This window comes from Rhipicephalus microplus, chromosome 1 (genome assembly GCF_043290135.1).
Source record: "Rhipicephalus microplus isolate Deutch F79 chromosome 1, USDA_Rmic, whole genome shotgun sequence".
NCBI lineage: Eukaryota > Metazoa > Arthropoda > Arachnida > Ixodida > Ixodidae > Rhipicephalus > Rhipicephalus microplus.
This window is the reverse complement of record NC_134700.1, coordinates 265439784-265454196: the sequence shown is the minus strand read 5'-3', so window position 1 is coordinate 265454196 and position 14413 is coordinate 265439784. Positions and strand designations below refer to the sequence as shown.

At 45.6% G+C, this 14413-nt stretch overlaps 1 protein-coding gene across 2 annotated transcripts in view; it reads right to left on the bottom strand.

The window, feature by feature from the left end:
* LOC119187895 (semaphorin-2A-like) overlaps window positions 1-14413 on the bottom strand; it is a 74584-nt gene that overhangs the window by 27126 nt on the left and 33045 nt on the right. The window contains exons 1-5 of one of the 2 annotated variants that reach the window (XM_037436005.2): window positions 7257-7528; window positions 5914-6001; window positions 5769-5820; window positions 4757-4819; window positions 2799-2906 (exon numbers count right to left, since the gene is read on the bottom strand). In XM_037436005.2, the coding sequence (XP_037291902.2) occupies window positions 2799-2906; window positions 4757-4819; window positions 5769-5820; window positions 5914-6001; window positions 7257-7368 (423 nt within the window). In that variant the 5' untranslated portion in view covers window positions 7369-7528. Of the gene's footprint in view, window positions 1-2798; window positions 2907-4756; window positions 4820-5768; window positions 5821-5913; window positions 6002-7256; window positions 7529-14413 lie in introns of those variants that run through there. The other variant, XM_075894167.1, reaches the window with a different exon arrangement.

Sequence of the window (14413 nt, the reverse complement as noted above, 5' to 3'; positions counted from 1 at the left end):
AGAAAGTGTCACATGCTGGCTTCACTGCACTGTATAAAATATGTGTTGAAGCGAATCATAAGTGACGAAGTGAGCATGAAACATACAGTTTCTGCAAATGACTGAAGTCATTAAAAAATATGTTAACCAGAAAACCAGCTGATGATGAACAAAACCTTGTTGCAAACGAGAACACATTGCTTGCTTTTGACAGCACTGATTGTGCAATCCATGGATGATGCTCTATCACTATGGATGATGCTCACACTATGGATGATGCTCTATCATAGTCGACAATTGTTAAAGGCAAGAGCACCAATTATCATTCTCCTTTCACTTCCAAGCACTTCAGGTTGAACACTTCCTTCCTATATTCCAAGTATTACAAAAAAGTCTCCTGAAAAATAAAAACAGGTAAAAAAAATTAGTATGAAGTGTGCGGGGTCAGTGATCAATCTGACCTTAAAAGGGAGGGATGGCGGTAGGGTGCATGTTTTTTTTTTTCCTGCATAGCGGCATTGCCATCCTAGGAGTTGCACCTTCACATGCTGAAAAGGCAGAAGTTCAGGGGAAGATGGAAGCTTGAAGAGAGGAAAAATTCTTTAACAAGGGTTGTCCCTGGACATTTCGACAAGCACACCTGTCTTTTTCAAGGCAGCCTCACAGGTGACAATACTGCGTGACAAAACATTGGCTTCAGCGAATACGTGTTCAAGAATTTTTCACCTCAATATGCTGTCAATGTGCAAATGGTAGGTCCCCGCGCAACTGACGCGGTTGGGGAACGAACAGAGCATCCCACAATGAGGCCATATGGCAGAGGACAACCGACTGGTTAGGAAAAAGAAGTGCAAATGGTTTATCTTATTCGTAGGGAAAAGGGGGGAGGAGCAAGGGGTTCGCATGAGTGGCCGTACCTCCCCCATAACCTTTCAGATTTCTCGCTGACTGGGATTCTACAACTGTGCACATGAAGGGCCTTACAGGGTTCAGCTTTTGCGGAGGTCTATAATGTGACACCCCATTGAACAGCGAGAAATCCACGTGGCAGCAACGCTTCATGCTAACTGTGTGATTTGCAAAAAATGTTGGCCATGTTTTGCATGCTCAGAAGCTTAGAATGCAAGGGTTGGGAGGAAATCAGTTGGCAAAATTTGCGAGGTCGGAGCAGCTTTGACCTTTTTTTGTCAATCGATGACAAACATATTTATAGCAGTGTTTTAAAAGCATCACGTCATTTATGCTTTGTGGCTGACGGCAAGGCTAAATTTCTAGTGCGGCAGTTTGCCACCGCGTCACGCCAGTTTCGAAATCAAGACGTGCAATGAGCAAGACACGCGAGCAGTAAGTAGTCACACCACATTGTGCCAGATGCGCTCTACATGGGCAGATAAGCTTGACAATAGGCATAGCAAAATTTTGCAAAGTGTCAAATAAATTTTTGCACGGACGCAACTTAATTTGTGCGAAGATGCCGTTTACAGTGGGTAGTGCCAATGCGCATTGTGCAGTGCCACTTGACCGCAGTCACACATTACGCAGTGATACCGCATACATTATGGTTGCGGAGTGTCTCTCACAAACACACGTGCATGCACGCACATGTGTGCATGTGCAAACATACACACACATTACTTGTTTGTGTGCTAGTGCCAGTTCCCTAACAAAAGAGAAACTTTTGATGGCACGCTGAACTCTCAACAACAGAGGTACATGCAGCAGCACAGACTGGGTTAGCCTGAATGTTTTGACAAAAAGCACACTGCCAGAATGGAGCGAGTGGAGGGTATATTGGCATTATGAAAAAGCTCTAGCTGTGTTTGTTACCAGGAAAACACTGTTTTTGGGCAAAAAATGGTTTACTGCCGTGTATGCAGGTGGCCTTATGAACTATGGCGCAGTTGATGGAAGCTGCACACGAATGTGCGCAGCGAGGTAGAGGAATATGAGAGTGTAGCAAAACGGTGCAACTGACGTGATTGGACCACCTTGGCAGAAGACATATGTTGCAAAGTAAACATATTGACAAGTGCAAAACATAACGTAATCAGACTGAGCACTTCATCTCCCAGAAAGAACAAAGCTACCACATCACAATGCAGGTAACAGATGTCCTAAAAAATTACCATTGCATAGGAATACACAAAAAAAATACATTTTATAGCAAAGAGCACTGAAACAAGCAGAGATGAAGATTTGAAAAAAAAAAAAAAGCTTCTTCAACAAATGCTCTTTACATTTTACCACACCACCATAAATGAAGTTGTTTTTTAAATGAAGTGCACAGACAAAGGTTTCCAAAAAACAATCGCAGCCAACAAGTAGCTCTCCATCATAACTACTGTTTTTATTTTCTAGTTGATAATTCGCACAAATGCTAACATTCAAGTTCCCCCTTTCACTGAATACCTCTAATTTCCAGTAGATTGTTTTAAACAGAATCTTGTCTGCATCACTGTTAACATCCTAAGAGATATTCACAGGAAGTATAGCTTGTTATTTTTTCATTTTTATATGGTGCAGGCCTTGTATACTGCAACACAGCTTCACAATTTTAAGTGGGAGCTAGAAATAACAATATTATGAAATTAATTTTTAAGATTTTATTCTCTCAAAGATTTGTAACTCAAGGACCCTGTGATCATTTGTCAAAGAGTTACTACTGTTTTATTTACTGGAATATTCTTATAATGAGGTTTCATTGAGCTGATTCAACCATATATACAGTAGAGACTCAACTGGCTCTGTACCATGTTGGTGCAATTATTCAAACCGATTTGTGCTCAGTGAAGCTTAAGAGGCATGTTTTCAATGCTTACATAAATTTCCATGTCCCTTGGATTCTGTGCATTTGTTCCACATATGTAGAGCTTTGTTCCATCTCCAATGGGCTGGATAACCTTGATGTGGTTCCTGCACTCGTAATCCTGAAAGAAGGTTTGTATGAATGTAAAACACAATGCTGAGGATAACAGCTAGGAATGCAGCATGTGAACATCAGATACGCTGGTGTAGGTCAAAACTCATGGTCTTTTCAATGTGCCTGAACCGAGTTACTTTAGCAACAAAAAAAGTAAGGAACACTGATTAATAACTACCGATTCTAATGAGAGAAATAAGATTCTTCTGGGATTAAGCTAAAATAATCTGACTGATTTCAATCAACTTCAAATTCCACAGAATTTGGTATTTAATAACATCATTTGCATAAAACCTTGCTAAAGTGCCTGATCTTCACAAATCCAGATGAAGTTGGTTATTTACACACCAAAAGAAATCTGTTTTTAATCTATGAATCACTACTGATCACTTTTGTACAGCAGATTATACTTCAATTCCATGGTGGTTGAGCCTTGCAGTCACAGTAGTGCTTTGCATATACTTTTCATGTGTCCTTATGATGATGTGAAGTGTAAGCTTAACTGCATGAATCAAGCTATTTATACTTTGTCAAGCAATGCGTTCCATATACAAGTAAGCTAAATCCCTTCCATTCTGTAAATGCACAAGCAAACTTGACAGGCTTACTCAACGCTGTCACAGTTCCAGGCCAAAAGTGTGCACATGGCATAAGACACAACCGGTAACGATTGGCAAACATCCCACAACAAATGGCCGTCCACCACCACACCTACTCTGCCCTTTATTCCTGAGCAGCCCTCTTTCACCGCATGTCTGTTGCCAAGGCTGAACAGTTCAGTTCCATGTGAATGCAAATCTATTTTCAGCGGGTGTAGAGCTTTCAGAAAGCCCAAAAATGATCTCACCAAAAAACGTTTAAGGGCAAAGTACACCTTAGCCATGTGGCATCACCTTCATAGCCACTAATTTTAACAACATTGTGGATTGGTATATCCCAGATGTAGGCATCCAAAACTACACCATCATCATCATCATCATAAGACTGGCTACGCCCATTGCAGGGCAAAGGCTTCTCTCATGAACCTCCAACCAACCCGGTTTTGTGCTTTCCGTTGCCTCGTTATACCTGCGAACTTTTTAATCTCATCAGCCCACCCAACTTTCCGTCTCTCCTTCCTGCGTTTGCCTTCTCTGGGAATCAAGTCGGTTACTCTTAATGACCAGCGGTTATCCTGGTTACGTGCTACGTGTCCAGCCCATGTATATTTCTTCTTCTTGATTTCAACCATGATATCCTTAGCCCCATTATTTTCCCTAACCCACTCTGCTCTCTTCTTGTCGTCAAGATTACACCTATCATTTTTCTTTCCGCCACTTGCTGCGTCGTCCTCAATTTACGCTGAACCCTATGAAATTATTTTCATAAGCAGTAAGTGCACATTTTTTTTCATAGTGTTTAGCAAATAAAATAAGGCAATTAAATAAGTTCAGACTTAATGTTGATCACAGCTTTCGTAAAACGCACTTGAAGAATTTTTTCGCTGATTAAATTAAGGCCCCAAAACATGTAAAAATCCCCTTTGGTGTAGCTTCATGGCAACGCATAACGCACCCAACAAGATGGTTTCACGGCAGTGTGCATCACCCTGCCGTGAAACCACCTTTTCAGGCAGGTTATAAGAGGCATGGTGTACATATTTGGTACATAATCGTTACAACACTTATGATACTAGAATTCGAGCCACCGCAAATCTAATTTTCAATCAACCATTCATCAAGCCTAGATTTAACAAAACTTTCAAGCAGATGGTGAGTGTAGTACGTCCGTTATTCACATAAAACAAGCCATGCTCCACACCCATGCTATATTTTTTTACATATAGAAAGCATGCTGAAGAGCTGTGTTGACACCCACCTCTCGCTTTCCTTTATAAACACAGGTAGAAACAACGTCCTTGTTGGCACTGAGACTCCGGTCCTGCAATGCAATGCAAGCCTCAGTAACAAATATGTGCCCTCCATGAACACTGTATTTTGACTCAATAAAATCTAAACATAATACACAGCAAAGTGCACTAACATATCCATCATAGAAGAGTGAGAAAAAAACATAGGAAGACGTAGGCAACTGCAACTACAGTTCACTAAGCAAAGTTCAGCGATAACACTAGTTCGGCTCCAGTAATCTGATTGTGTGCCGTGAGACAGTACATCCTCCAAAGATGTGCAGCCAAATGCACTGTAGCTCTCCAAAGACTCCTAATTTTGAGCATTTCTTTTGCAACGGGCTGCATATATTTAAGAAAGCAAACAAATTAATGATGCCACGTCACAGTACTGATACACATGTTTATGAGTACTATCAACCCACTGAAGAACTCAATAATAATCAATCCAGACCCCGTCAATATCAGACCACCAAAGAGGCAGTCAGACTGAAATAAAATAGTCTGCTTTGAAATAATATCAAATAGAAAGAGAGGGCAGCACAAAACACAATAATTGTAGAGATAAACCTAAATTAACACCTTTGGTAACAAGCTAATAGAATACGTATTAACATCAGAGCTAAGGAAAAACTATGCAAATGGCAAATAACTCTGCCTAGTATAAAACTTGTCAATAATCGGTGTCAATAGCAACACAACTAGACAAATATAATTAGAACTCCCACTTCTATGACCAGCAGCTCACTCAATGATTGTGCAGTACGGCAATGTGTTATAGTACATGAAAATGAGCTGGCACATTAAACCAGGAATTAACAGCTGTGTGCTTACTTGTCTATGACAATTACATGTATCACATCAATAAAGACAAAGGATGCCAATATGCTTCCTAAGGTTTACCTATGACATGTACATATATGTTTTTGAGAGGATTGCGAGAAAATACAGTTGCAACATAAAAATTAGTAACACACTTACATTGCACTTGGTTCGATTAATATTTGCCAAGCTGAGCCGGAAAACTTTGTCCCTGGAACATAAAAGTTTTATGATATAAGCACAACTTCTTTCTCCATAAGTTTATCGTGTTGAAAACCAGTGCTTTAATTTATTGAAAACTTACATGCCACCAACAAAAAGGATCTCGCGTTTGCGGTCCATGTAGAATGTTCGATAGTACAGGCGCCCACACGAAAATTCCCGAGTGTGATCTGCAGGAAACAAGACAAAATATTCTTACAATATGTTACAATATTCTTACAATATGTTAGTAGTAGTACTATAAGCTGCAGCTTAACATGATGTAGCTTTTTTTTTTCAGTTATAATTTGCACACATACAAGTGATAATCACTTTGACAGTATGAATGACAAGTGTTCTCAAGAGGGACCCATGCACATACATGTGGTAAATAAAAACAAGGAATGCCCAATTTCATGTTCAGCCTGATTAACTCTGTTAGATCATGTGCTTACTTCCAAAATGTGCCATGATACGAGTTCTTCGACAACACAACCACTTTACTGTCATCCACAAGCATCTGAAGTTCCATCCTGCCCTTACACAATTGCGGAATCCTGAATGCGGTCAGATGCCCTTATTCATACAAAACCATCTTGCATCATGCCTTAGCAGAAGCCGTAAAGGAAGGCAAAAAGTGGGCGCATTGCAAAACATCGACAACATTAAAGAAGCCTGGGAAGAGCAATGGTCAAGCAATGCAGTTGTCACACCACAGCTACCTGACCTTGCATCACAGCGGTAGTCTCTATTTATAGACTTCACCACTATGCCCGAAATCTAAGGGTGCTCTGTATAGCAAGGTAATCACAGGATGTATAACCGGAATGATCAGCAGTGGCAATGCTTGAAGGTATCGTTAAGCCATTGCTCTACTCAGGAATGACGTTTCCGCAAGGCTAACCAAAACCATGCCAAGATCCTCTGCTCAAGTATTTGCTCCAGGGTGTAGCTCTGCCAGTCGGCGACATCTGACCAAGTGTGGAATGTGGTTTTCCAAAGTAAGGTAAACGCTGCACCATCATCCTTTTGTACACATGCACTGGTTAATACAAAATTTTGTCCGCGAATATTGTGCACTGTAAAGGGCACAATACACAAAAATATTTTATATAGATGACCCGAGTTGCAGATCCACTTTTCTGCAACTGAATAGTCTGCTGCCATGTCTCTAGTACAAAACGCTACCATACTCAAGAACATGCGAGTTAATATGTGCCCATGTATTTCCTCAGTAAAGACACACTCTAAGTCGGCACGTAAAGGAGTGATGACTCCCGAGCAATGACAGGACGAATAGACAGTGCAGAAATACGAAGTCACGGTGCTCCCGCACACGGGCATCCGTTTTGACTGCCCACAACTACCAACGCGTAAACACCACGCCAAAAGCGTCCCTTCGAGGCGCCGGTCAAAGAGCCCCCAACGAAATCCGGAGTCGCTCACCCCTGCGGTGCCTGTGGGCATAAGTGGCGGCAGCGGGCAACAGCAGCAGCACCACCGCAGCCGCCAACAGCAACAGGAGCGGCAACGGGGGCCACCGCCGCGGCCGGCCCATCGGCGTGCCGCCGCTCAACGCCGGCCAGTGGACGGAAGCCGGGGGCCAGCGAGCGGCGGGCCCTCGCGTCGGCGTGCCGGTCGACGCATAGCAGGACGGCGCCGATGACAAGCACTCGACAGCTGAGCCGCCCGACCGCACACTGCCGCTCCTCTCAGCAGGCGGGGCGCGCCGCTGCCTCGCTCCTTATTCTTTTAGTTTTGTTTTATTTGTCTTTCCCTTTAACGACGGCGGCGGCGCAACGGTCGCCTTTCCTGCCTCGGGCTGTCCGTCTCTCTTTTTGGCCCGATCGATGCTACGGGGAGGAGGGTCACCTATACACTCGGCTGTTTCCAGCCCCTCACGCCCCGACGCAGCTCGGCGGCACACTCTGGCGTCGCACCTAGACGTGCCGTCGCGCTGGCCGAGCGCCCACGGTCGAATGCGCTTTCGAGCGCATCCCCGGTCGCCGCCACCGCTATCAAAGCCCCCTCCTCCTCTTCCTCGCGATTTCTCCCGATTTCCCCTCCCCCCTCGTCCCGAACGACGCTCTCACGCCGGCGCACTCCCCCGGGAAAAGAACGACGCAGCCGACACGGGCGTCGCCTCACGGAAGGACCTGTCTGCGCTGTATCAACATACGCGTTGATTGCGCCGCCGTCCCATTTCGGGAGGGCCGAGGAGAGAGAGAGAGAGAGAGAGTGGGTCCGTGAGTTTACCGCCGGAGAGCGGTACCTGCGATCAAACGCGAGGAGCGGACCTCGCAGGAAGCGCAGGTGTACTTTCGAGCTCCTCCTCGGCCACATTTTTCTCTCCCCTTGTCCTCTCCATCCTCGCGCTTTCGGTTTCACCTCTCCCGGTGCGTGTTTGCCGAAGCGAGCCATGCGCGTCGTCGGCGCACATCCTATATAATAATGCACATAGAGCGCGGGCACACAAGTGCCCCTGCAGACATAATTAGCAGCAACGGGCACGGCGCACGCCCGCAAAAACACGCTGGTACGGAACGACGAAAAAAAAATAAACGACGCGCCGATGCAGACGCAAATACGCGTTTGCCTTCTGCTTGCCTTTGCGGGCGAGCCCTGTTATCCGCGCACAAAGCGGCGCATCGGCGAAAGGGCTTCACTGTTTGCAGTGCTGGCAAACAGCCCAACAGAATGAGATATGGTACGCAGGGCGGTTCAGGTCATAACCGACCAAATGGTTTTCTTCTCTTCCTTTTTCTTCTTTTCCGTGCGTTCTTGCATGCGCTTGCGCTCATTTCGGTTTTCACGTCGCCTTGCTTTGCTGACCACTTAAGTTGTGCTTGCCTCTCTCCCACGTCTGCCCGTCTCTTTTAAATTTTGTGGCTTCCTAATGCATCGGCCAAATCGCTGGTCTGTGTTTACTCGCTCGGTCGGGGTCCGAATGTCCTCAATTCCAATCTATAACCCCGTACGTCCTTCAGCGCTTCGCGGGGAACGCTTATGCATTCGGGATTACATACGTCGACTCGCAAGTAATTTCTTGAGCTCGCAACAATAAGACGCACTCGCAAGAGATTTCTTCATAAAAGTGTCCATATATGAGAGTTGGTTAAGGTTCATCTTATCTGCCTCGAGAAAGGTACGCGGTATAGGCACGACACACAGGGCATACGTACACTGACGATCTCTATTAAGGAGTGCAAATAGTGTAAATACAAACGACCAAACTGTACGCTTACATTCAAATCGAACCATCTTGAAAGCAGACGAACTCTCAAAGCATCGCGTTTATAGCCCCCTCAGTCACGAATTATGATGCCAGTGTCAGAAACACGTCCAATTCGCGTGGCCTAATTCCAAGGCACTCAGTATTACATTCCAAGAAATAAAATAAGTGAATCTGTTGTTTTTGTGAGTTTCACTAATTAAACTTAATGAGTGTGCAACGATTAAATTATTCTGCTACCCGCCAGCTTCAGTACTTGCATAAAAAATAATCAACTGTTAGGCCCGAAATGCATGCACAGTTTGTTTTTTCGTTGTATTCGTTTCTAACGGGTAAAAAAATACTATTCACGTTGGTTCTAGACCACGGCACGTCGAACAATCGTCGAATATGGTAGTGTTTCCAGCAAGAGTGATCCCCTGGAACAATGCGGAGCACAATGGAATTAAACGGCCACTAGTTGTCCTCTCGGGAAGCTGGCAGGACTGCACACCGAGTTTCAAGCCATTTGATACAACAGACGGCGTGTGGCGCGCCTTTGAAGTTCACCTCCCCAAATGTGGACGCCGCCGCTGAAAAGGGTAGAACCCATCTATATACGCGCGTGCTCGCTCATCATCCAGCTAGATTTCTCGCAGAGACTCGTCCGCGGACTATGCGCCTCAGGCTCGCACTACACGAATTGGGCGAGCACGAGACCCATTCAATTCGCGTGCATTTCAACTACGGCGCGACGGATGCGCGGCTTCTTTTGCGCAGTTAAATTAGCGCAACATGGAAGTATCCGCACGTCATCTGCTGCACATAAAGCATCCTGGTCTAGTAATGAATCCTGTCGTCGCTAGAAAGGTAGAAGACTTTTCGTTGGTCTCTTTTACCCCGAGTCTTCCATTGCGCAGTAACCAATCGTGAAAGGGATATTCGCTCGCTCACAGATTCATCAAAGCCTGCGCGGCAGGCTAGCGTCCAGTCACGCTTACAGCAGCACCGAAATTCACTAAAGAGGGAGTAAATTGTCGCGAGAATGAGTGTGTTGCCCAGCAGTTAAATGGCAAATTCCGTTGGGAGAGCAGGAGCACCCAAAAGCACGCTTAAAGTGCTCTCTTCAGAGCCAGCGTGTTTCAGTGGTCGAACAGGTGCAGCAGCACCGTCATCCATTGGTAGAGCGAGAGTGATTTTGCTACGCCGAGAGCAGCCAAGAGGAGTTTGCAGTGCTCTCGACTGAAAAGTAGAGTAGGCGCAGTACGACGAGTCACGTGGTCCTTGAACGTCAAAGCCTCCGATTTTTTTTATTTTTTAGCCGGCGAGCGCGGCGGCAATGGTAGCAACCATGTATAGTTTGACACCGCTGTTTTGTACGGGTGGCTACGATGAGAGCTGGACGTTTGCCGAATGAGTCATTGCACAAGCATACTAGGTATCAGGATAATGAAGAATATGTGGCCGACCGATTTCACGCGTATTTCGCTGCTGCCCCTCAAAGAATATGCCGGGGCTTGGAATGTATCAGTCACATGATCTCCCTACTCGTCACCTGCCCTCCAGGAGCGTGGCGCATTCCGGTGGCAGGTTGAGTGGCCCTGCTCTCAGTGCTCTGCCTCTCTACTGCAGTTCTCTAAATGGAATTCGCCATAAGCCAAGCATTGGTCCGTGCGAGGTGAACAGAAATCATCACCATCATCGCCCTGAACTGGCAGGCGTTTTCTTCGTCATTTTCGCCATCTTCTGCTTCGCTACCATAACACATGCGCAGCTATGTCCGGCGTAGAATGCGGTAACTCTGATGGACGAGATAAAGAATACAGATAGAGAGAGGGGGGAAAAGAGACAAACGGCATTTTTTTACACACACACACACACACACACACACACACAATTCTTGGAGAGGTGGGATTCGAAAAAGCGATCCCAAAGCGAACGTCTTGACCACTTGGCCATACAGGAACGCTGGCGGAACACAGCATAGCCTTCTGTAGTATAGTGTACAGCCAGCGGGTGGGAAAGGAAGAGGCGTGAGGAGGAGTGAAAGAAAAATGGAAGTGAGTAAATCATAGCGCAGAAACAATGAGAAATATAGACTGAAAGGAAGGGATAAAGAGAGAGAGAAGAAAAGATGGAAAGAAGCAGGAAAGAAGCGACGAATAGAGAGAAAGAAAATGTAGAAAGAGAAATAGATAAAGAGAAAATGGGAGATAGAAATAAACAGGTCAAAGAAAAAATGCTGTGGAAAGAACAAAGAGAAGGGAAGAACAGAAGCGAAGAGACGCTAGAGAAAACGAAGAAGCTCGTCAAGCTCCGCATTTCTCCTTCGAGCTTGTCACTAATAGTGCGAAGCTGCTTTATTTTTTGTTTTCTTTTCCTAACGCGAATTGAGTACTGTTTTAACCCGAATAGGCGTATTCAAAATTAGATTCCCAAAATGTGCATAGTTAATAGGCAAGTAAACGGGCTACGCTACGCAGAGCAAGATACTGATTTGAGAAAGTTCGAAATGCGATTCCATTCCTGAATCGCCGGGAAGCCAGAGAGATATATTAACACGCACAAAAAGTGCAGCGACGAGGCTATAAAACGGACAGAAAAGTATCGGGCACGCCACGGTTCTGCGTCGTTATCACCATCCTTTTCCGTCACTCGTTGAACAATGCACGTTTTGTCCAACGGCCGGTTCAAGTGTCAGTAGGGCAAAACACGAACACGAGCTTTCACTTTTCGTGCATTCATAAGCTCACCAGCAAGACGGATGCTATAGAAAGTGTATAGTTTCTGGAGCTTTGACGGATGTAGCTTTCTAGTACGTTCCTCTTCACGTCCGTTTGATGACTACGGTACTGATGCGCGAATATTCGTGACGCAAGAGCCACGTACAACCAAAGAAAGCGATGTTGGCGCTTTCGAAAGCCCAATGTCTTTCAAGTAACATTCGAAATGACAAATGAGATACACGGGTCAAGAATCGCACCTTCTGCTTAAGCTCTCTGATCTTTGAAAAAAAAAAAAAAACACGGGTGAACTGAACGGTCCAAGACGGTAATTTTAAAACTGCAATATCTGTCTCCACCCCTACCACCCTTCACCCCCTCCCTCTTTTTTTTTTCATATACGAATGCATAAATGGTCGTTGGGGGCAAAATCGGGACGCCTGCTGGCGGTTGCAGCTGAATTTCAAACAAATAAGGGCACAGCAGGTTGGGGAGATACTACAGCAATTTTAAAAAAAAAGCGATAAACCCAGCGCTTCACGAGACGCGCAAAGCATTCCTGGGAGCAGCCACGCTTTGAACGACATAGCTGCCAGGTAAAGGAAGCGCAATTGGGAGATAAGCAGCCCTATTTACCTAAACTTGGCCAGGCGGAGAGCACTCCGGCGTGCAGACGGAAATTGCCATCATATTGACTCTCCCAGAGAAGAGAGACAGACGCGATAGCACGCCGAGGTCAGACCGGCTCCGTGCCTCGGCATCGAACAAGGGGAGGGCAACAGCACGGCGCGTTTTCGAGTTAATGGACGACGACCAGCGCCAGATTCCGGGCCGGTAAATATGATTAAACGCACGAAACGCGGCCTCGCGCAATCTAACGCGCTCATCTCCAAACAATATCGGTAGAAAACCGGACGCCTGTTCGCCCCATCCGCAGAAGGTATCATTATGGGAAACGGCAAAAAAAAAAAGAAACAAACAAAAGGGCCACACACTGGTGGGCTCTTTTTGCCAATCGCCGTACGATGGATTCTTTCCCAAACACTGTAGGAGGGGAAGGGGAATAGTTCAGCCTTGAGAGGGAGAGACGGGAAAATTGGGGAAGGGGGGGGGGGCGGTTGCATGGCTTGCATTACCGGACAAGCCACGACTACAGCCCTTCCTCTCTATATCGACGTCTGCTTCATCAAACGATCTCTGGAGAGGCACACGCCAAAACATCCGTGCAACGAAGCGATATACAAATGAATAGGGAGAGGGGGAAAAAGCGATCTATGGCTCCCCAATAGGGAGGAATGAAGGCCGGCACGAGCACCCCAGTCACAAGCCCGATCGCAGGGCCGCGTGCAATGATCGATGCTCAATGCCCCAAAGTGGCTTCGCTGTAATGCAAAGGAAAAAAAAAATGCGGCGAGACAAACGTCGCAGGGAAGATGGACGCACTGCCCGCACCCCTTTCCAGCTTTGGGGAGAGAAGGGGAGAGAGCGCCGCAGTACACTAAGCGGATCAGCGCGGCTAGTTCACATAACCCGGGGACTCGAAAGAGAAAGGCGTGTTCACATTAACCGTATCGCTGCATTCCGAGCACTTAAGTTCGAGTCTTGCTGTTAGGCGTGAGTAATAAATGCTCGACGAGCGGTTTACTCTGCAGCATCTTCCGATTGCACATCGAACACGCTTTTTTTTTTTCGTGTTATTGCCGTTAATACCACTCCGTAAACACTTTCTCGCGACTAGACCTTCTGTCTGTCTTTCTATGTCTTTTTTTTTCTTCGTTATTGATTGCTCTTCTCAAATATTCCGCACAATCGCAGCTTTCTAAGCGTGCTGCTGTTTCTCTTCTTTCAAACGAAACGACTCGGCGAATCCGAGCACCGCGACTGGCTGTTGCTTCTGCCAGCAGCATCTGGGTATCAGCATTAATTAAAAAAAAAAGAAACCTTTTTTTCCCCGAATTTTTTTTTCGCTCCAACGGAAAGATGAGTCGCCTTTTTGGCAGCTTCGTTTTCAGCGGCATTATTGTGAGTATTCAGTCAGGCTTAGAAAAGGCTACTAAAGAAAAAGAACCGGAACAAAATTTTTGCTTGAACCACCGTTCCTTCGAAAAGACGGAAGCTATTAGTTTTTTTTTTTTTTTTTGCAATGAGGAACATTTTTGTTTGTTTTTTACATAAATATCGTGCGTAACAAGAAAGTCCCCTGACGATTGCACTAGAATTCGCTAGAATTCTTATTTCGTACCTCGCGACTATAGACGATGCGTAAGATGTTGTTCGGACCGAACACGAAGACAACTCACCCCAGCTCATCAGCACAAGGACCGAAAAGTGCGCCGACAAAACTTTTTCAATTACTCAATCAGCCGAACTGTCCCACCATCTAGACGCATGCTATGCAACAAAAATCACGCGAAAAAGAAAAAAGGTATACAAAAAAGAATCAAACGGCGCAATGAGACAGGGAGAGAGAGGTACGTGATAAGGTCCGTCTCAACAAAAAGTCATTTTTCTTTACTCCTCCCCTCTTTCTTCTCTCTGCCCACTTCTGATAAAACGCCTCAGATCACTCCGCGTCGACAAGTTATATAGGCCACACGATTTCGATTTGCGGCGCCAAATCGCTCGCGTCGCCGACAACACCAACTTCGATGGTATACTTTCCTCGAACC